The sequence below is a fragment of the Pinus tabuliformis genome, chromosome 2_2, assembly GCF_031772625.1.
Source record: "Pinus tabuliformis cultivar Carrire ecotype Pingquan chromosome 2_2, CPIR1, whole genome shotgun sequence".
In the NCBI taxonomy this organism is placed as follows: Eukaryota; Viridiplantae; Streptophyta; class Pinopsida; order Pinales; family Pinaceae; genus Pinus; species Pinus tabuliformis.
This window is the reverse complement of record NC_142300.1, coordinates 226,186,173-226,207,453: the sequence shown is the minus strand read 5'-3', so window position 1 is coordinate 226,207,453 and position 21,281 is coordinate 226,186,173. Positions and strand designations below refer to the sequence as shown.

General features: G+C 37.4%; 1 protein-coding gene across 2 annotated transcripts; it reads right to left on the bottom strand.

Moving 5' to 3' along the window:
• Positions 1-17,320: 17,320 nt before the first annotated feature.
• On the bottom strand, positions 17,321-18,036 carry LOC149192135 (uncharacterized). Of its 2 annotated transcripts, none has more exons than XM_089406317.1 (2): positions 17,946-18,036; positions 17,321-17,832 (listed from the first exon to the last, which is right to left on the bottom strand). In XM_089406317.1, exons 1-2 carry the CDS (start codon positions 18,029-18,031, stop codon positions 17,472-17,474), a joined length of 447 nt encoding a protein of 148 aa, XP_089262443.1. In that variant the 5' UTR covers positions 18,032-18,036; the 3' UTR covers positions 17,321-17,471. The 2 variants fall into 2 exon arrangements, with proteins under 2 accessions (XP_089262443.1, XP_089262444.1); XM_089406318.1 differs by having other exon boundaries at positions 17,321-17,823.
• Positions 18,037-21,281: the final 3,245 nt, after the last annotated feature.

Here is a 21,281-nt window from a genome sequence, read left to right as displayed (position 1 = left end):
GGAACTAGAAATCTGAGACAAAAAATGCATAGCTAGATCTTTGAGCTCTGGAGCACCATCCCCATGTATCCTCCACCAACCAATTGGATCATCTTGGGCTAGACCTATGTGATCTTCCCGAGCACCACGTGTGTTGAAGGGGCCACTAAGAGATGTAAATTGAACAAACGTTATTTGAAATATTGACCTCTCCTCCTCACTGTACATCTTTGCAATTGAATCTAGGAAGCCATTCTTTACCTATGGATCATCAATAGGAGGTACCCTCCCAGGTCTCTCAACATGCCATTTTTGGTTTAATGCATATGTTGTCATGTGAAAAGGTGTGTTCATGTGATCCCACCTACGCTGAATGATGGGTCGAATCTGGGAAATATAGAACTCTAATGAGGGCTCCTTCTGCTTAATGGCTACCTTCACATGACCCAACATGCTATCAAAGGTCTCATAGATTTCTCCAAGACTAGGAGCATATGAATCAGTGTAAGAATGACATCCACAATAGGGCCCAAGAATGAAACCAAATAAGAACAATATGCCCGCCAATCATTGTCCAACACCTGAAGCCTGACCTTCTTCCCCGTGTCTATCTTTGATTTTGACCACCTTCCCCGCTCTGAACTCACAACCAAGGATTGTAGAGGTGCTTGTACCTTTATCATCATCTCCAATAAGAGAAAATATCTAGCATATCTAGTAATAGTGGGTTTTATGAATTACTCCATCATGTGAGCCCTCTACATAGCCAAGGAGGTGTGGTGGTTGTAGATAAACACCTACACATCTCTTGTCGCTATCACCAAGTTTGATATCCATTGAATCTTTCCAGTGTTGTTCAGTCCATTATTGAGTGCATGCACACAACAATGAGTCCAAAAAATATGTTGATAACTTTTTTGAATCAATAACCGAGCTAATCTACAAACTCATGTTGCATCTGTCACAACCTGCACCACACTATCAGGCCCAACATCTTCTATAGCTTCTCGAAGAAGCTCAAATTGGAAATATACATGCCCGCGCTTTCCATAACAGTCAACAATTTTAAGAAAGAATGGACCTTCTGATAATGTCACAATGATGTTGATTAGTGGGCATTATCGGATGTTAGCCCATCCGTCCATAACAATAGAGCAACCAAACCTCAACCATGTTTGTCTCATTCTCTCTTTCTACACATTAATTTTGGAGACTTGTCTATCTAAAATTGTTGTTCATAGTTTATGCTTTCTCGGTGGTACATATGAAGGCCCTATTTTTGCAATTGCTTGGACCATTTCCTTGTAATAAGAAGAACGAACAACATGGAAGGGAATTCCATTAGCAAAAAAAAATTTGCAAATTGCATCATCTGTGTCATCTCGATCTAGAATGTTATACATCCTAGACACTGTACCACCCATTGCACAAGAACAAGATGCAGCAGTAGAAACCTTTGTCTTTTCTGATGAGGCATTGGATGGAGAAATATTTGTGTATGGATCAACATGTCAGCTAGAAAACAGTCATTTTCCAGTGGCTACCCTTTCTAGCATCTAAAGTTTCTCTCTTTGAGCTAAATTTAGGTTGTTTGAGGGACACATATTGACTCCTTTACCTGTAATAGCCAAAATGTGTTGCTTCACCTGGTATAGCTGCCAACAAAGTCATGCCCACAAATATTGCATAAATAATCATGTGAGCGACCACCAACTTTTGAATTCTTTTTCGGCAGTCTGGTTGCATAGATTAGAAGTGGTTTTAAAGGATTAAATGTCCCCTTTGCAAATTTTTCCAACTCTCTTAGTGGGCCTCCAGAATCTACACCATGCGTATTCTGGTATCTTGCCCCATTGTGCTCACTTTCAACTTCTTCTTGTGCATATTTTGGCTCACTACCACTATAGTTGTTGTCACTGTTCTCATTGTTCCCAGAAGAAGTCTGACTCTGACTCCTAGTTGTAAGTTGTAAGTTGTAACTTTGTAAGTTGAATGGAAAATCGAAGTGTAGGTTGTAGCCTGTAATTAAAATAAAATAAAATTAAAAATTAAAAACATTACACAGGCTGATTAATACACAGGATAGTAGCTACAGCACACACATTGAACATTGATTTTTTTTTTTTTTAATTTTACAAGAAAAAAATCAAATTAATACACAGTAAAAAGTTCTAAACAATTTTAAAAAATTAAAATTTACAAAAAAAGTTTCATTTTTTTTTAAACACAGTCAAAACTGAAAAAAAAAAATAAAAAAAAAAAAAAAAATGAAAAAAATATAGCCTAAAAAACTAAAACAAAGTCAATACTTCTTACATGGGTCTAAAAAATTAGAAAAAATTAAAATTTACAAAAAAAAAATTGAAAAAATGCAGTCAAGTTTCTAATTCTTTTTAGAAATACAGTAAGTTTAAAAAAAAATAATTAAATGAAAAAATAAATAAAAAACGAGCTTGCCTTGCTTGTGTTCTGGGCTCTAGGCTCCAAAAAAATGGTGACCAGTTGGAAGCAACCTGCAAGTGGTCCGCGAACCTAAATGGTGATGGATCGGTGGACTGCTGCTCTACGGGGAGGAGTGTTGCGACGGACCGATGGACTGCTTCTTAACGGGGAGTGCGGCCATATAGACGGTGGAGTCGTGGGCTATTGCTCATAGGAGGAATGTGCTCGACAAGAGAAATGTGTTGGATCGTTGGACTGCTGCTCGATGGAGGATTGAGGAGCGAATGGTGTGAGGGTGGCAGTGTAACTAAGTTACTTCCTTATATTAAAAGTTTAAAACCCTACATAATTACTAATAGTATGCTGCCAAATTAACAATTAATTAAATTTTATTTTTATTAAAACTTAGTTATATTAGAATTTAACTTAAATTTTATTTTTAAACCAAAGTTTTAAAAGAAAATCATGCCCCTCATCCCCTCTCGCCCCCCTACAAACACCCTCGACCCCGCACGACGCCCCTCGTCCCCCTTTTTAGAAACGACCTCTCAGGACAGGGAAACAACCCCCTGGCACGTTCCGTTTGTACCCGGATTTTTGGGAGCATGGGGAAAATACCCCTTCTTGTCCCCAAGTCCCTGGAGTGTGGGGGACCTAGGAAACTAGACCCCTTGGGGGGGCGAGAGGGGCGAGTCCCCATGGAACACTGGTATTTACTAAACTTCATTAAATTACTTAACTTCTTTGATGTGCTACGGAATGGTTTGCGCGGTACTTTTTTCTGGCTTCAATCCTTCCATCTTCAAACAAAGACACAATGTGCAAAAAATACTTCTCACATGTATGGCTACTGTCAAGCTGTTTAACGTGGTGCTTAGGATTAATATTTCCAACACTCCCCCTTAATCACAATTGACACCATTGACAGTTCTCAAATAGTTTCTGAGATAAAGAAAACTTTCACGTGCCAATGGCATTGTGAAGGTATCAGCAAATTGTTCCCGTGACCTGTAGTGCTGCAACACAATTTCATCATTATTAATCAACTCCCTAATAAAATGATATTTAGCATCAATATTCTTGGTCCTCATGTGAAAGACATAATTCTTTAACAATGGGATTGCTAAGGTATTGTTGCAGAAAATAGTTTTCATTCCCTATTGTTCATGACGAAGATCCCTCAACATCCTTCCATCCAAACTACTTGACACATTGTCGTTGTTGCTGTGACATATTCAGTTTCTGTTGCTAACAGTGACACTATTGGCTGCTTCTTGGAGGCCCATGAAATGGCTCCAGAACCCAAATTGAAAACATATCTTGACATGCTCTTTTAATCATTGACACTTCTTGCCCAATCACTGTTAGTGTAACCAACCAGCCTAAAATAACTTGTTGTTGTGTACAAAACACCAAACTGTTTTGTCCCATTGATATATTTTAGATTCCTTTCCATTTCTTACCAATGTGTCTCCTTAGGTGTCTCCATGAACCTCGACACCAAACTTACTGCATACATTATATCTGGCCTAGTGGTGGTCAAATACATCAAGCTACATATCATGCTTTTATATAATGTTGGATTGACATTGCTACTACAATCTTCTTTGCTCAATTTCAACCCCATGACAGTTGGAGTTGGTGCGGGCTTGCTGTTCTACATTTAAACCTCTCCAAAATGTCTGCCACATATTTTGCTTTAGAGATAAAAATTCCATTTTCTATTTGCTTCACTTCTATGCTCGAAAAATATCTTAACATTCCCAAGTCAGTCATTTCAAATTCACTCTTCATGACATGTTTGAAATCAGCAATGAGGAAATCATAACTTCCTGTAAAAATCAAATCATCTAGACAACAATAAGAATCTTACTATCACTCTCTTTGATGTAGAGAGTAGGCCCACCATCACTTTTTTCAAAACCATTGTCCAACAAGTAGGCATCTATCCTGCTATACCATGCGCGTGGTGTTTGGTTGAACCCATAGAGAGCTTTCCTCAACCGATACACTTTGTCTTCTTGGCCTTCTACCTCATAACCAGGTGTTTGCACAACATACACTTCTTTCAACATCCCGTTCAAGAACGTTGATTTTACGTCCATTTGATACACTTTCCATTGATGCTACATGACATTTGCCACAATTGCGTGCACGGTCTCCATCCTTGCGATTGGTGCAAACGTCTCTACGTAATCTCTTCCATGCTGCTGCTTGTATCCTTTGACAACTATCCTTGCTTTGTGCCTTTCAATATTTCCCTCAATTTTGCTTTTGGTTTTATAAACCCACTTCACTCCAATGACATGTTTTCCTTTTCGAAGGTTCACTAACTCCCATGTGTCATTCCTTTCTATTGCTTCTATTTCTTCCTCCATTGTCGCAACGCATTTTTCTTCTTTGACTGCATCCTCAAAATGGATTGGGTCACCTACATTAAAAAACAAGGCAAATAAGGAGTTCATACCAGCACTACTATCAACTTCATCTTGCTCATAAATTTCATTTAAATTTATGAATTTTGGTCTTCTCGTTATTTATGAAGATGGTCTTGATGTGTCAGTTGATATTGCACTTTGCGGCATGCTTGGAGAATCACTTGCTTGGCTGCGTGAAACTGTCGTATAATTTGTTGATGGTGGTGCTTGCTACCATATTTGTTGTGCTTTAATAGGAGTATAGGGAGTCATTGTTGAGGAATTACTTGTTGTTGTTAGTTCCTCTTTGCCCTCATGTGGTATACATGCTTTGGCATTGACTGTCTTTTCTAAACTTCTTTCCCACACTTCCTCTTCTATAAACTACACATCTCTACTAATTATGACCTTCTTGGTTAATGGGCTATAGAATTTGTATGCCTTGGATTCATCACTGTCTCCAACAAATATACATTTCTAGGCCTCGTTGTCCAACTTCTTCCTCAACTCATCCAGGACATGTGCATACGCTACACATCCAGAAACTCTCATGTGACTGACACTATGCTTTCTTCCACTCCATGCTTCTTTAGAAACTATGTTCTAGATCCTTTTGGTTGGACATCTATTCAAGATATATGCTGCACAAGTGACAACTTCAGCCCAATAATCATTTTGCAAAAGCTTTGCCTTCATCATACTCCTTTCCATTGCCATAATGGTCCTATTCTTCCTTTCCGCAACACCATTTTCCTAAGGTGTATACCTTGTTGTAAATTGCTTGTGAATTCCATGCTGATCTAGATATAAACAGGAACGCAAAAAATTGCAGAGGTAACCATAAATAAAGATATGCAATAGAAATAATACTTCATTTCATTACTGTAAAATACTGAAATATGTTTACAAATAGAAATGGAAATAAAATAGTTAGGGCAATGGTAGCTTATCTCTGAGAAGAGATTTGGCAGCGACATGCTCTAAACTATGTTACAATGAGGCTCGAAGGCCTATTTATTATTGAGAAACAATGGAAAAACCTAAACATCCAAAAACCTAACACTAGAAGATGAAACACCAAACTATGGGCCCCGTTTGGGTAAATTGGTACATCAACTTCCCGGTGTCGTAACTTTGGCATATGATCTCTATTTGACGCACACAATATCTCGTTAGAAAGATCTTTCTGAGAACTATAACTTTGGGAGGACACATGTTGCTTTCATTTTTCCAATAAAACGTCGTTTAGTGCCTCAAAATGTCTCCGGAAGTTCAAGACCTGAAAAACTACTAAAAATAGTAAATTGTGCTTCAATTAAGGAAATTGAAAACTTGAAAGAAACAATGGTGGGGGTGGAAGTGGACTTTGTGGGTGGCCACCAATATCCACCTGGATCATTCCTCCCCCCTTAGGAAGCAGTGGTCGCCATTACATTGAGTTCGTCCATGAGATGAGGAAAATTCTACTGAACTTGGTCCCTAGTGAGCCACTTGCCCTCGTGAAGGAGGTGGCCTGTTTTGACAATTCGATGCAGTTGGATATTTTGTTGGCTTGATCTGTGTGTTGATGATCCGACCAGTTGCAGCTTGTTCCATGCAATCTGGATTTAAATCTGTGGGTGTGAGTTGTTCTGCAATGTCGGATGTGTCTAGTAATGGTGGGAAGTATGGCCATATGCAGTCCACATTGAACATTGGGTGTAGGCCAAGGAATGGGGGAATGTTAGCTCGACTGCATTATCTCCCACAACCTTTATAATGGTGTAAGGACCATATCGGAGTGGTCTGAGTTTCCGATAGGCTCCGGTAAGGCATTCCTTTTGCAAATGAAACCAGACTTTGTCACCCACCTGAAACTTGTGTGGCACCCGATGTTGATCATGTTGTTGCTTGTACTTGGCATTTGATTTCTCCAGAATGTCATGGACCTGCTGGCGAATATGTTGGATGTGCTCAATGAAGTTGTTTGCCTTATTGTTTCAGACTAAAATTGAGCCAAATCTACGAGAGTAGCTACAAATGGCATGGCCACATCAATGGGACATAGTGGTTAGAATCCCAAGCCTACCTGAAAAGGGTTGTGGCCAGTCGAGCTGTGGAGAGCCCAGTTGTAGCTGTGCTAAACATAGGGGAGGCTCTCATCCCATGTGTGTGGATGCTTTGAGTTGTACATGCACAAAATGTGTACGATCATCCTATTCACAACCTCTGTTTGGCCATCAATTTGAGGATGGAAGGATGTGGACTTAGTGAGTTTGGTGTCCAGCACGGACCAGAGACTGGACCGAAATGTACTAAGGAACCTGCTATCCTAATCTGAGATGATAGACTGTGGGATCCCAAAATGTACCCACAATCGTTCAAAGGAGAGTTTGGCAGTGGCTTCTGTTGTGATATTCTTCTTGCAGGCCGCCATAATGGCCATCTTCGAGAACCTGTTAAAGACCACAAAAAGACAGTCATTTCCATGCTTAGTAGAAAGAAGGCCCGACATGTAATCCAAGGAGATGGATTCCCAAGGTTGACTAGGGGTAGGCAGCGAGGTATAGAGGTCTTGCTTCTTGATGGTCGGTTTGGCAATGGCGCAGGTAGTGCATGCTCTGATGTACATCCCAACATCCTGTCAAAGATTCAGCCATTAGAAATAATTCTGTAGTACTGCCACCATTTTCTCGACCTCAAAATGCCAAGCAACCCGACTGTAGTGTGCTTCCAAAATCATCTTGGCACGCTTTCTTGAAGGAACACAAAGGTGACCTAGGTGGCATAAAAAGGCATCCTGGAGGTGAAAATCTGCAACATGCTGACCCTCCAAGGGTGTCTGGTATGTGTGGCCGAATTTTGGGTCGCTTTTGTAGAGAAGTGTCCAATCAAAAGTTTGGTTCCCATAAGAGCTGAGCACGGTGGTTAATGCCATGATCGGTGGTTGACTAAGGAAATATGGAACATTATTGGTGTTTCCCTTCTTATACTTAATATTCAAATGGAACTGTTGCAGGTATGTGGACCACTTCTGATGGCGACCATTTTGCAATTTTCCTTGGGTTTGTATGAACTACAGGGGTTGGTGGTATATGTGGATGACCGTTTCCTTCCCCAAAACGTAATTCTTCCATTGTCGGGAGGCCTGTACAATGGAATACATCTCTTTTTCATATGTGTGATACTTCCAGACTTTGTCTGAAAGTGTCTCACTATGATATGCCACTGGATGCCCATGTTGAGTAAGGACTGCCCCAATACCATAGTTAGATGCATCTGTTTCGACCTCAAATGGTTGTTGCAAGTCCGGTAATGCGAGCACAAGTGCTAAGCAGAAGTGATCTTTCAACTCTATGAATACGTTCTGTTGAGATTCATACCAAAAGAATTTTTCTATCGCTCCTCCCTTGGTGACCTAACTCAAGGGCTAAGTGATATGAAAAACTCCCATCACGAACCTGCAGTAGAAGTTGGCAAGACCTAGAAAGCTACGGAGCTCTAATAGAGTGGTTGGAGATGACCAATCCTAAATGACTTGGATCTTGGCTAAATCTAAATGCAGCCCCCGTTCATAAATAACGTATCCCAGATACTGAACCTGGGTCATGCCAAAAGTGAATTTCTCCAAATTGGCACATAACTTGTGTTGCCACAATGTTTGGAGAACCTTTCAGATGTGGTGGAGGTGCTCTTTCCAACTCTAGCTGAAGATCAAGATGTCATCCAAGTATACCAATACAAATGAGTTGGTGAATGGCCGCAAGATATCATCCATTAGCCTCATGAAGGTTGTAGGAGCATTTTTCAATCTGAAAGGCATAACCAACCATACGAACAGGCCATCCTTAGCTTTGGAGGCAATCTTCCACACATCGGAGGGTTCGATTGGTACTTGGTGATATACTGACTTCAAATCAATCTTGCTGGAATATTTTTCCCCCTTCAATTGGTCCAGGAGGTCATCAATCAGTGGGGTCAGGTACCTATTATGGATAGAGATCTTGTTCAGAGCTCGATAGTCAATACAGAGTCTCCAAGTCCCATCCTTCTTCTGTACCAACACGATTGGGCTCCCACAATGTGATGAACTCGGATGGATGTGACCTTTTTGCAACAGCTCCTGAATCTGCCTCTTGATTTCATCGTTCTCTAGAATGGAGTGTCGATAGATTGGTCCATTGGGCAGCAGCGCACTGGGGGTCAGATTGATGGATTGCTTGACCTAACAGTGCAGAGGAAACCCTGCGGGGGAGGTGAATATGTCCTCATACTCGTCCATGACCTTGTCCATCCGTAGTTGTCGTGTGGAGGGGCCTTGTCTAGAGGTTGTGGCCATCGTCTTCTTCTTTCCTTGAGGGTGTATCATCAGAAAAATAGATTTCCCAGTTTTGGAAATGAGCTAATTACATTGATTTTCACTAACCAAAGATATGGTGGTAGGCGGTGCTACCTCCGGTATCTTGTACAACTTATTTCCCAAAGTAACAATTACAGCACAGGGCCTGGATTCATACACAGCATGTTGCTTCCACAAGTATGGTTGTTAGGACCTTATACTACTAGTGTAACCCCTTATTGTTATTAGTACAACCCACTTATTATATTGATGTACCCATGTAGTGCCCATATTGTTACTATTGTGCCCCATAGAAGCCCACTATTGTTATTATTGTGCCCTTACATTATTATTGTTATGTCGGCTCTGACTATGTTATGACCCCTTAGACTCCTACATATAGAAAGGAGGTCTTTTAATTTGTATCATCAAAGAATTGTTCATTTATGTAATGTAAAGGAGGTTTCCCCCTCGAAGACGCTGAATTCTAAGGCATTGATCTATCTTTTCTATCTTTTCTTGAGCTCGTTTCATAACATTCGGTATCAGAGCTTTGGATTCTAGGGTTTTGTTGCTCCAAATAGGTCATCGTGGAATTTTCACTATAACATTTTTTCTACGAAGTTTCAGAAGCTAAAAAAACCTCATTTAAGAAGAAATCTCACTAGACCTCGGGTCCAAATTTCAGATATTTTTGCGCTATATTTGCGGAGATATGATTTGAGGAAGTTGGTATTTTTGCAGACTCCTGAATTACATTCCAAACATGTGACCTGGGGAAAATTGTCATTACTTTCTCTTTGAGCATCAGATTGAAATTTTGTAAGAAGGTACAGAAAGAGGACAAAATTTAGTTTCTTGTAGATATTTTTCAGAGCCAAAGGTCGAAACAGTGACGCGTGGCACTTCATACAAGTTGGCTCTTCTAGAAAGGTCTATAATCAGGTCATCTTGGGAGATTGTGCATAACTATTTCTTCGAGAATCCAATTTGGATCAGACTAGTGGCATTGGAAAGAGGACACAGAGGGCTACTATAGGTCGCAATTTCAGAACTTAAAGATCCGAAAGTACAGAGTTACAGTCGTTTCAAGTTCGAGCTCTTAAAATCAAGAAAAAGAAAGATGAGGAAGTTTGGTGGCAAGGATCCAGTAAATTGGATACTTCAAATGGAACAATATTTTGATCTACATGGTGAACCACTGTTACAAAAGGTATGTATTGCATCTTCATATTTAGAACCGGATCAATTTTTATGGTATGAAGGGCTTTGTTCTCGTAAACAACTTGTTACATGGTCTATTTTCACCGAGGAAATGATAGCACATTATGAGGATACAAAGAGCAACACCTTCTTTAGAACAACAACACAACAATTGGAAAGAGCAAAAGGGCTTTGTAACATAGTGGAAAGAAAAATTATGGAAACCAGGAAGCATACCCCTCAAACTATAAATATGGAAGTGTTGATTCTCCGAGCCTTCCACAACCTACAAGGGTTACACCACAACAATTAGAAGAAAAAAGAGAAAAAGGGCTTTGTTACAATTGTGATAGAAAATGCACTAAAGGTCATAAGTGTGCTGAGAAGAAATTATTTTACATAGAATGTGAAGAAGAGGAAGAAAAGGACCAAGAAACATCAAAAGAAGAAGATATACGCCAGGACCCCACCCCAAAGAAAGAAGAAATGAATCAGACCATATCTTGTAAAGCATTGGCAAGAATTACCACTCCTCAAGCTCTTAAGATAGAAGGACATATCAAGAAGAAAAAGGTGCAAGAAGTGAAAGATCACATCGAGAAAGAAGAAATGAATCCAACCATATCTTGTAATTCATTGGTCGAAATTACCACTCCTCAAACTATTAAGATAGAAGGACATATCAAGAAGAAAAATGTCCAAGAAGTGAAAGATCACATTGAGCATCAAGAAATGAATCCGACCATATTTTGTAAATGATTGGAAGCAATTACCACTCCTCAAACTCTAGAGATAAAAGGACATATCAAGAAGAAAATGGTTCAAGCAGTGAAAGATCACATCGAGCATCAACAACAAGTTCTCCAAATTTTAAAGGATAACGCCACTTTGGTGCAAAATCACACAAAACAACAAGTAGATCAACATCGTAGTGAAAAATGTTTTAATGTAGGTGATTGGGTATTTTTACTACTACATATCAAGCAAGCTATTTATGAGAAGGAAATGTTGGCAATACTACATGCACTTAAAAGATGGCGACCTTACCGAATGTGAAGACTCTTCAAGGATGAGGATGTGGAAGCATTGTTTTGTGCTATTTCTATTATCCAACGAGATTGGATAAACAAAGCAAGGGATGAATGGAAGAAGGACGAAGAAGTATGGCCACTTATTCAAAAGTTGCGAAAGATCCCAATTCAAACAATATTTCCAGAAATTGAAGAGGAAGGAAAAATCATATTGGAACCTGGAGCAATCACAGAAAAAAGAACCCGACAGCTATGAAATTGATCAATTGCAAAGTATCTCATCAAGTGGAAGAACTTACCCACTAAAGATTCCACATGGGAGGACAAGAATTTTATACATAAGCATTAAGAACTACTCAAGCATTGAGGACAACACTTTTTGAGGAGAGGGGCATGTTAGGCCCCTATACTACTAGTGTAACCCCTTATTGTTATTAGTACAACCCACTTATTATATTGATGTACCCATGTAGTGCCCATATTGTTACTATTGTGCACCATAGAAGCCCACTATTGTTATTATTATGCCCTTACATTATTATTGTTATGTCGGCTCTGATTATGTTATGACCCCTTAGACTTCTATATATAGAAAGGAGGTCTTTTCATTTGTATCATCCAAGAATTTTCCATTTATGTAATGTAAAGGAGGTTTCTCCCTTGAAGAGGCTAAATTCTAAGGCATTGATCTATCTTTTCTATCTTTTCTTGAGCTAGTTTCATAACAATGGTTGTCCTAATAATACATCACAAACATCAAGGGGAGCAATGTCACACAATACCTCATCCGTGAAGGGTTTGATGTTGTATGATAGGCGACACTGTTGGCTTAGCGAAGATCCTGTCATTGGTGAAGCCACTCGATGGTGTATGGTTATGGATGTGATGTGGTTGGTAAGTCGAGCCCCTTCACGACCTCTACCGAAATGAGGTTCTTTTGGATCCCACTATCGACAATGAATTGTAGCGGGGAGCCCTTTACCCACATGTGGGAGTGGAAGAGATGCTCCTCCTCCTCTGGATCTTCAGGTTCCTCATTTTGCATCTTCGTGGTGGCAATGGTGGCGTTAGGCTTTGCATTGATAATGTGCTTCCCTTTGTCATTATGCTTGTCGAGTTCTGACTCAAAGTCGAAACATGCATCTGATTCTGAAACCCTTAGCTCGGCGACCAGTTACTTCTTGGCCCAACACTCACTTGTGTTGTGAGTGTAGCTCTTATGGAACTCACACCACTTTCCCGTGTCCTTTTCCGGCTTTGCGGCACTATTCTTTGCTTGCAGCTTTGGCGGGTTGTCTTGGGCTGCCCCACCTTGGCTTTGTCCTCTGTTCTATGGTTTTGGGGCACCTTTCCCTTGCTTCGGATTCACAACTCCAAAGTCTTGCTTCTTCTATTTAAACTTTTTCTTGACCTTGATGGCATATATGTATGCCATGCTGAGCAAGGAAATGTTCAGGAATTCTATTTTTTCCTGGATGTACTTATGCATGCAGCTGCAGTATTTGAGTACCAAATGCTGCTCCGAATCCTTGATACCCAAATTTGTGTGAAGGGTATGGAAAATATTGGTAAACTCTGGCATGTATTGGTCCCTTCACTACTACAGCGTGGTCCACTTTATGTATTGATCCTCACAACTTTCGATAGGGTAGTACTGCTCCTTGATGGCAGTCCGGAATGAACTCCAAGTGGGTGCAGCTGAAAATAGTGAGGTCATAATTTAATCCTTCTAAATGTAGTAGGTTTCCCACTAGTTCTTGACGTGAGAGGCGGCTTTGAGAAGAGAAAAAGTAATATTTTCCTGGCCGGAAAAGTCATGAACAGAAAAATACCATTCTAGCATATTTAACCATTTATCTACTGCGTCTGCATCTATCTGACCCTCAAGGATGGGAATGTCAAGGCTAACTTGTACCTTAAAGGGTGTAGCGCTTCCAGAGTAGCTGCTGGAAGTAGATGTGTCACCCCTAGGTAGCCGCTGAAGGATCTGGGCAAAGTTTTCCATCATCGTGTTCCTTTATCGCTCGAGGGCCTCTCTGACCAAGACTTTGATAGGATCTCCTGTCCCCTTATCTTTCTATTCATCTGTTATGGGAGGCTGTCAGGATTTGCGAGGTTAGTGCTGCAAAGGTTCGACCGGTTCAATCCATAACTCTTTATATCCTGACCTCGTTGGGGACATGTAAAGAAAGATAGGGAAAGAGCAAACTAATCTAATACCACTGATCCAGATTTAAACAGGAACACAACAAATTACAAAAATAACCATAAATATAGATATACATCAGAAATAATACTTCATTTCATTACTGTAAAATACTAAAATATGCTTACAAATAGAAATGGAAATAAACTAGCTAGGGTAATAGTAGTTTATCTATGAGAAGAGATGTGGAAGCTACATGCCTCTAAACCATGTTACAATGAGGCGAGAAGGCCTATTTATTGTTGAGAAACAATGGAAAACCTAAGCATCCAAAAACCTAACCCTAGAAGATGAAACGTCAAACTGTGGGCCCCGTTTGGGTAAATTGGTACATCAACTTCCCGGGGTCGTAACTTTGGCATACAATCTCCGTTTGATGCACACAATATCTCATTAGAAAGAACTATCCGAGAATCATGACTTTGGGAAGAGCTACATCGGTCCACGAACCCATGTTGCTCCCATTTTTCCCAAAAAATGTCGTTTAGGGCCTCAAAATTGCTCCAGAAGTTCAAGACCTGAAAATCTGCTAAAAATAGTAAATTGTGCTTCAATGAACAAAACTGAAAAGATGAAAGAAATGATGGTGGAGGTCCAAGTGGACCTGGTGGGTGGCCACCAATATCCACTTGGATCACATGCTCCCTTCAAAATCAAAGGAAGTCATTTGTGATGTATTTATCACCTCTGTCAGTCCTAATGACATTGATGTAGTGTCCGCTTTTCTTCTCAACAAGAGCTTTGTATTGGCGAAAGTGCTTAAACACTTCCCTTTTTTATTTTAGGAAATAGACCCATGTCTTCCTTGTGTAGTGATCTATGAAGGTCAATAAATAGTGGTTGCCACTAGTTGATGGTATCTGCATTGGTCCACATAAATCTGAGTGGACAATCTCCAAAGGTGCCTTTTCCCTTACCAACTTTCCTACTTGAAATGTCTCTCTATGTCGCATGCCTGACATACATCCTTCACATAGGTTGTCTAGTTTTTCTATGAGTGGTAGTCCCTTCACCATGCCTTTCCTATGTAGCGAATTCAAATCTCCAAAGTTGATATGTCCAAATCTCAAATGCCATAACCAATTTTCATCTTTGACCTTTTCTTGAAAGTTTACTTGTATGACAACCACATCTTTTCTTGAATCCTCTTGTGAGTTCATCTAGAGTTGTGCTTGTGCACCTTCTCTCTGCAAATCTGATCTTATTTTTAGGGGAAACATTCTATTTTTTGTCATCTGAACCTTTGCAATCAACTATCTACTTGGAGGTCTATCCAAAATTGTGCACACATCATTTTTGAAAAAGGCATTGTGGTCCTTTTGTATGAGCTGTCAAATGCTCATGAGGTTATGCTTCAAACCGGGGACAAAGTATACATCTGATATGTACTTCTTCTCCCCCTTCTTTGTTAGGATATTAACTCTTCCTTTGCCCATGACAAAGACTTTGCTATTAGTCCCTAATATCACTTCAGATTTCACACTTTCATTGAGATTGGAAAACATTTCTACGTTTCCAGACATGTGGTTGCTACACCGTGAATCTAGAGACCATATATCACTTTGTTTTTCTTGTGCTACATTACATGCTAAAAACATGGTATCATGGTTCTGACTTTATTTTGTGAAATTTACACTTGGTTTGTTACTAATGTCATATTTCTTCTTTCTACATTCATTGAACTTGATATTTATTATACCTATCACCTTGTGCTTGATTTTGGCTTGGGCCTTGACTTTGATTTTGATTGCTCCCTCTTCCATTTGAGCTTGAAGGGCTACTTCTTCCACATCTGTGTGGGCTTGTTCCTCTTCCTCTAACATATGATTTTCCTTTGCCTTGACCTTGATCAAATGATACTTCTGTCTTGAAGGCATGCTCCAATGAGAAGTCGGTTGCTCTATTCAGTCTATATTCATGAGAAATCAGTGATGCATTAAGCTCATCGACTGATAACTGTGAGAGATCCTTTGTCTCTTCTATGGCCACTACAATGGCATCAAACCTTGCTTGCAAACTTCTCAAAATTTTCTCAACTATTCTTCTTTCCCCAAAGGTCTCATCATGAGGCATGATTTGAGTAACCAGCCCACTTAATTACATGTGTAAAAAATGAGTCTAAATTCTTAGACTCTTTCATACAAAGTGTTTCAAAGTCTCTTTTCAACATTTGCAGCTTTGTTGTCTTGACTTTTGCCATGCCTTGGTAAGTTGTATGGAGGGTGTCCCATGCAACCCTTGGGAAAATACTTTCATGAACTACTTGAAAAATGTAGAAGAGGGCTTTTGCATCCTTCTTCCTGTTGTACATTAACAAATCTCTTTCTTCTTGAGACAAGACATTGTAGGATGTTGTATCTCCTGGTTTTTGAAAACCATTCTCCACCAAATCCCAATGACTTGAGAAGAAAACAGGGCCTTCATTGTAATAGTCCAATAATCATAATTGTTTCCATTAAAATGAGGTATGTGAGGATTAGTCAAGCTTGTGCTTGATGTTGCCATTTTTGAGTGTAAAAAATAAAAATAAAAAAAATTATACTTGCTGGTAAATATGCTAAAAACAATCTGCCCTCAAAACAATTTTAACATATTAAAAACACTTGTTTGTCTCGAGAGGTAAGAGGTTTTGTGAAGCTTGATTTCACACAGCTATAGAGAGCTTTAATAAAACACTTCACTTATGGAAAAAAAACACAGAGTAAACCTTGGAGAAACACAATAAAACTTAGGATTAAATTTGAATTCATGAAAATACATTCATATGAGACTTGGGCTGATTCATCAAGTAAAACAAAATTTACAGTGATTTCATTTCAAGTGTTCACCAAAATTTGCTCCAAGATTTTCTCCTCCCTACCTCTCTCTTGCAAAATGACTTTTACATCCATATTTATCTCAACATAGAATTTTACATTAATACATGACAAACTAAAATTAATTAATAGGTTGTTGTTGTTAAGTATGGAGTATGGGAAATAGTAGTAAAGTAAATGCGTGACCATATTTACTAAAGTTCATTAAATTCCTTAACTTCTGGGGAAAGGTTCTGGGGTACTTCTGTTCTGGCTTTAAACCTTCCATCTTCAAACAAAAATGCAACCTGCAAAAAAATACTTCTGACATATATGACTCGTATGACACTGCTTAACAGAATTAATATTTCCAACACTCTAGCAATTTTACGATTTTGATGCCAAAAATCAGCAGCACAGAGAATTCAATTCAGAACATTTATATTATTTAATTAGAAGTTTGGTATCTTTCTCGATTTCTACCCGCTTATTAGAATCTTATTTATATCTCAAAGGAAAGAATTAGAGTTTCTTCCGAAAAAAAATGCTTCCCAAAAATTGCTTAAAAACATTATTATTGTTGAAGACTTCTGGAGAACTGTGGGCAGCATACAATTCTCGAGAAGTCTTGCACAACAATTTATTAATTATGGAAATATTCATACTTTAAAAATATTATTAATTTAAAAAAAAACTTTTTATAACTTTTTTCAAAACCAATTTGTTTTTTAATATTTTCTAAAAAAATCATTAACATATAGAATTTTCGGACCAAAAAAGCCTTCTTATATTTTGGACAATGCTTATGCATCAAAATTGTATTACAGATTTTTATTTATATAGAATTTCGCGAACTGATATCGGGCATCAAATTTTAAAAAGAAAATGAATTTGTATATTAATAAAAAAGATGTTCCATAAACATCAAAAAAATAACCTACAGAGAACTGCAATAGCGAAGAGAACCTTGTTCTTTGCAAGATTAAGATCCAATCGGCCAAGCTTACCGAGAATAGCAAGCAGAATTTACAATCCGAAACGTAAGGAGATCACACTTTCTAGTTTTCAGAAAGAATAAATTTAACATGGGATGTCATGGAGGAGCTTTATCCTTCGCCTACTTCTTGCAGGAGCTTTTTTCGTATTTGTTTTAATGAGAGTTCTCATCAATCCTAATGCCATGTTAGGCTTTCGATCATTACATTTAACCGTAATTCTGGCTTCATTTCCTTTTGGTTTGACAGTGAAGGCATTGGCTGATCTCCCTCTAATAGAATTGGAGCCATTTGATCTTTTGTCATCGACTTTCTTTATTATGGGCGGCTTACATTTGGTGTTAGAATGCAAATTAGCAGTAAAGCCGCTCGATTGATCAGATTCCACGAAACACCAATCGCAGAATTCAATATGATCTTCATAGAAATATCTTCTGCTGCAATATCTGCAAATTCATGGTCAAAACAGTATATTTATTATTGAACGAAACAGGAATCTGTACATTTCATTAATACAAATGTTAAACATTACAATGCTGAAAAATTTGTGTAGTCCTACTTGTGCTGGAAGCGGAATCGGCATTTCCCGCACTGAAACAGATGCTCTGAAAAGCCCACATCGCCGCACATACAGCACTCCACCATGGTTTCTCTCCACAATGTTTGTTCCGAAATGAAAATGAAAGATTCCTTCGGTACACGCGCAACGGGAGTGACTGCGTGAAGGGAGGATTCCTTCCCTACCGGCCGTTCTAGACGTTGATTTCTTCGTTGAAGGTGTGGTATTCGTTTTGGACCGATTAAGTAATTCGTTTTATTGTCAACGTCGTCAATTAAAGGTGTTATTGTTTTGTACAAATTGAAAGATTTAAAAAGATTGATATAATTATTGTACAATTTGACAGCTTTAAAAAGATTCATATAACAAGACATGATTCATAAAAATCCAAACTAACATTGTCTACTGTGCTACTCTACCGTTTACAATTGGCACTGTTGAAATTGGGCCGTAACCATCCATTAACGTCATAGTCGTAGCTGATATGGTGTACAACGCCATACGGTTGCTAAGTGATTACGGAGAAGTTTACAAAAGGAGAGGATCGCATTTGCTTAAAAGCGACGGGTTAAAACAGGTCAAACTCAATTAGATAGTAATTTAAAATTGTTGTTTTTTTAAACAAAGGTTTTAGGTTTAATTTAAATATAGTTTAACTAAATAAAAAAATAGAAGTAAACTTTATTATGAAAATAAGTAATTCGTTTTATTGTACAATTTGACATATCTAAATTAAGGGTATTATCGTTTTGTACAATTTGACATATCTAAAAAGATTGATATAATTTTTGTACTATTTGACAGGTTTAAAAAGATTCATATAACCAGACATAATTCACAAAGATCCAAACTCTGAGGTGGACCAGATCCACAAATTCTAACATTGCCTACTATGCTAGTCTGCCGTTTACAATTGTCACCGTTGAAATTGGGCCGTAACCATCCGTTAACGTCATAGTCGTAGCTGATATGGTGTAGAACGCCATACGATTGCTAAGTGATTTCAGAGAAGTTTTCAAAGGAGAGCATCGCATTTGCTTAAAAGCGACCGGTTAAAACAGGTCAAACTCAATTAGATAGTAATTTAAAATTGTTGGTTTTTTTAAGGTTTAGGTTAAATATAGTTTAATTAAATAAAAAAATAAAAGTAGATTTTATTATGAAATAAAATAATTAATCATTAATAAAATAGTGTAGGGTTGAAATATTTTTTATAATTAAATTTATTAAAATATGATTTTAATATTATAATAAGTTATATTTAACAAATATCATTAACTAATATAAATGTTAGTTATTAAACAATGTATAATAAGATCTCAACCAATCACTTTACAAATAAATAAAATTTCAATGATTAGAAAAATTAAAAAAAAAATGAATTCTCAATATTAACCTATAGATAAGTGCCAAGAATTTTTTATCAAAATAATATGTAGTCCAAGAAACACTGGCCAATTGACTTTTATATGGGGCTTAGGGACAACTACAAATAATCAATTAAAATTGTATCTAAATGTATATATAATTAGAATGTTGATTAGCATTGGGGATTCAAGCATGTTACCACTAGTTAAGTTTATTTTTAACACATTAAATATGGATACATTTTTTGAATTCACCATCAAACATATGTGAGGATAATGAGCTTATTGGGTGATATCTAAGTAGGAAATGGGTTTTGAAGGGCATTACTATTATCCAAACCCCACACATAACCCATGGCCCACATTTTGAAAATGTTTGTGAACTAGCTCTAAGATTAGGTGGGGTAATAGCACAATATGCATGTGGTTTGTTCAATGATAGTTCATGGCCATGATGAAACCTAGTTTAGTGCATCTTCTAGGTAAGGATCCCTTGACAATCCTTGTTAATGCTTTGGAGCCTCTAATCATTGCATTCGGCTTTAGTGGTTTTCCTCTATTGATTAGAAATAGAAATTTGTTTTTTTGCTCTAGTTTCATGCACATGCATATTCTAGATAAGGATCCTTTATCAATTCTTGTTAATTCTTTGGAGTCTCTAATTAGTACATTAGGTTTCCTTGGTTTTCCTCTATTAATTAGACCATTCTTTTTGTTTCTTCGTGCTCTAATTGTATGTTTGATGCTAGTGTTGGATGTCTAAGGTCATGGTTGTCTTTTGGATTCTCTTTTCTTGGGGGTTTCATTTATTTGGGGGTTTCAAATTATGTGGTCTAGTTGTCCCCATTCACCCATTCTATTGCCTTTGGTGCAATCCTCTCCCTACTTTGGTAATTCTCTTAGGTCTACAAGCTATTTCTAAGGAGTTTCAACTCTATTCTTTAGAATTGGTCTTATCCTAATATAGCTACCAAGATACAAAGCTCCTAAATATGACATATATAAAAGTTTACTAAATATATAGAGAACTTTGCAAGCAAGGAAAATTTATAAATACTATTAGAACATCAATTTTACCATTCACCACTATGATCACCAGAATGAACATTAATGCATAACAGAAAAACATTTGCCATGTGCCTTCACATACATCACAACATGTAAATTAAAGTTTTGAAAGTTAAATGTTCGATATTAACAAACATGGTTTTGCAATGTCATTAAAAGCTCACACTTATCAACCTCTGTTAATAAATTCAATCTAAAAAATTAAGAAGAATAATACATTATACATTAAATGAGAGAAGATGTAGGCATCCACATGCAAGAATCTCATCCTACGAAAATCAAGCAAGATGAAACTAACAATAACTAGGTTATTCATTAACTTTTATGTTAGATAAAACACTACTTAATCTAGAATTTTTTTAAGAATATATAACAATAACAACTTGTTGGAATCCCAAAAAATTATTACTTGAATTCTCTTCCCAACATATATTGTCTACTTTTATTACAAATTTTACTTATAACTCTTTTTTGTACTTTATTGCTAATAAACTTAACTACAACTTTTCTATATTATATATTATATTGTGTTTTAAAAGTAACCAAAAACTCAATCTAATCTTTTTTAAATAAATCATTAACAATGCCTAAATGAAATGTCATAATATGATGATTAAAAGAGCTCATAATCAATGCTCTTTTAGAGGTATTATTTGTTTTTAATATTTAGTGGATAGTAATAACTAATTTTTTTATGTATCTAAAACTTAAGTTGGTTTATCAGAGTTTAAGAAAAATAAGAAATTATTAAACGTTATTTATACTTTTATTTATTTTATTTGAAAAAATTCTCTTTTAGAGGTATTATTTGTTTTTAATATTTAGTGGATAGTAATAACTAATTTTTTTTTATGTATCTAAAACTTAAGTTTGTTTATCAGAGTTTAAGAAAAATAAGAAA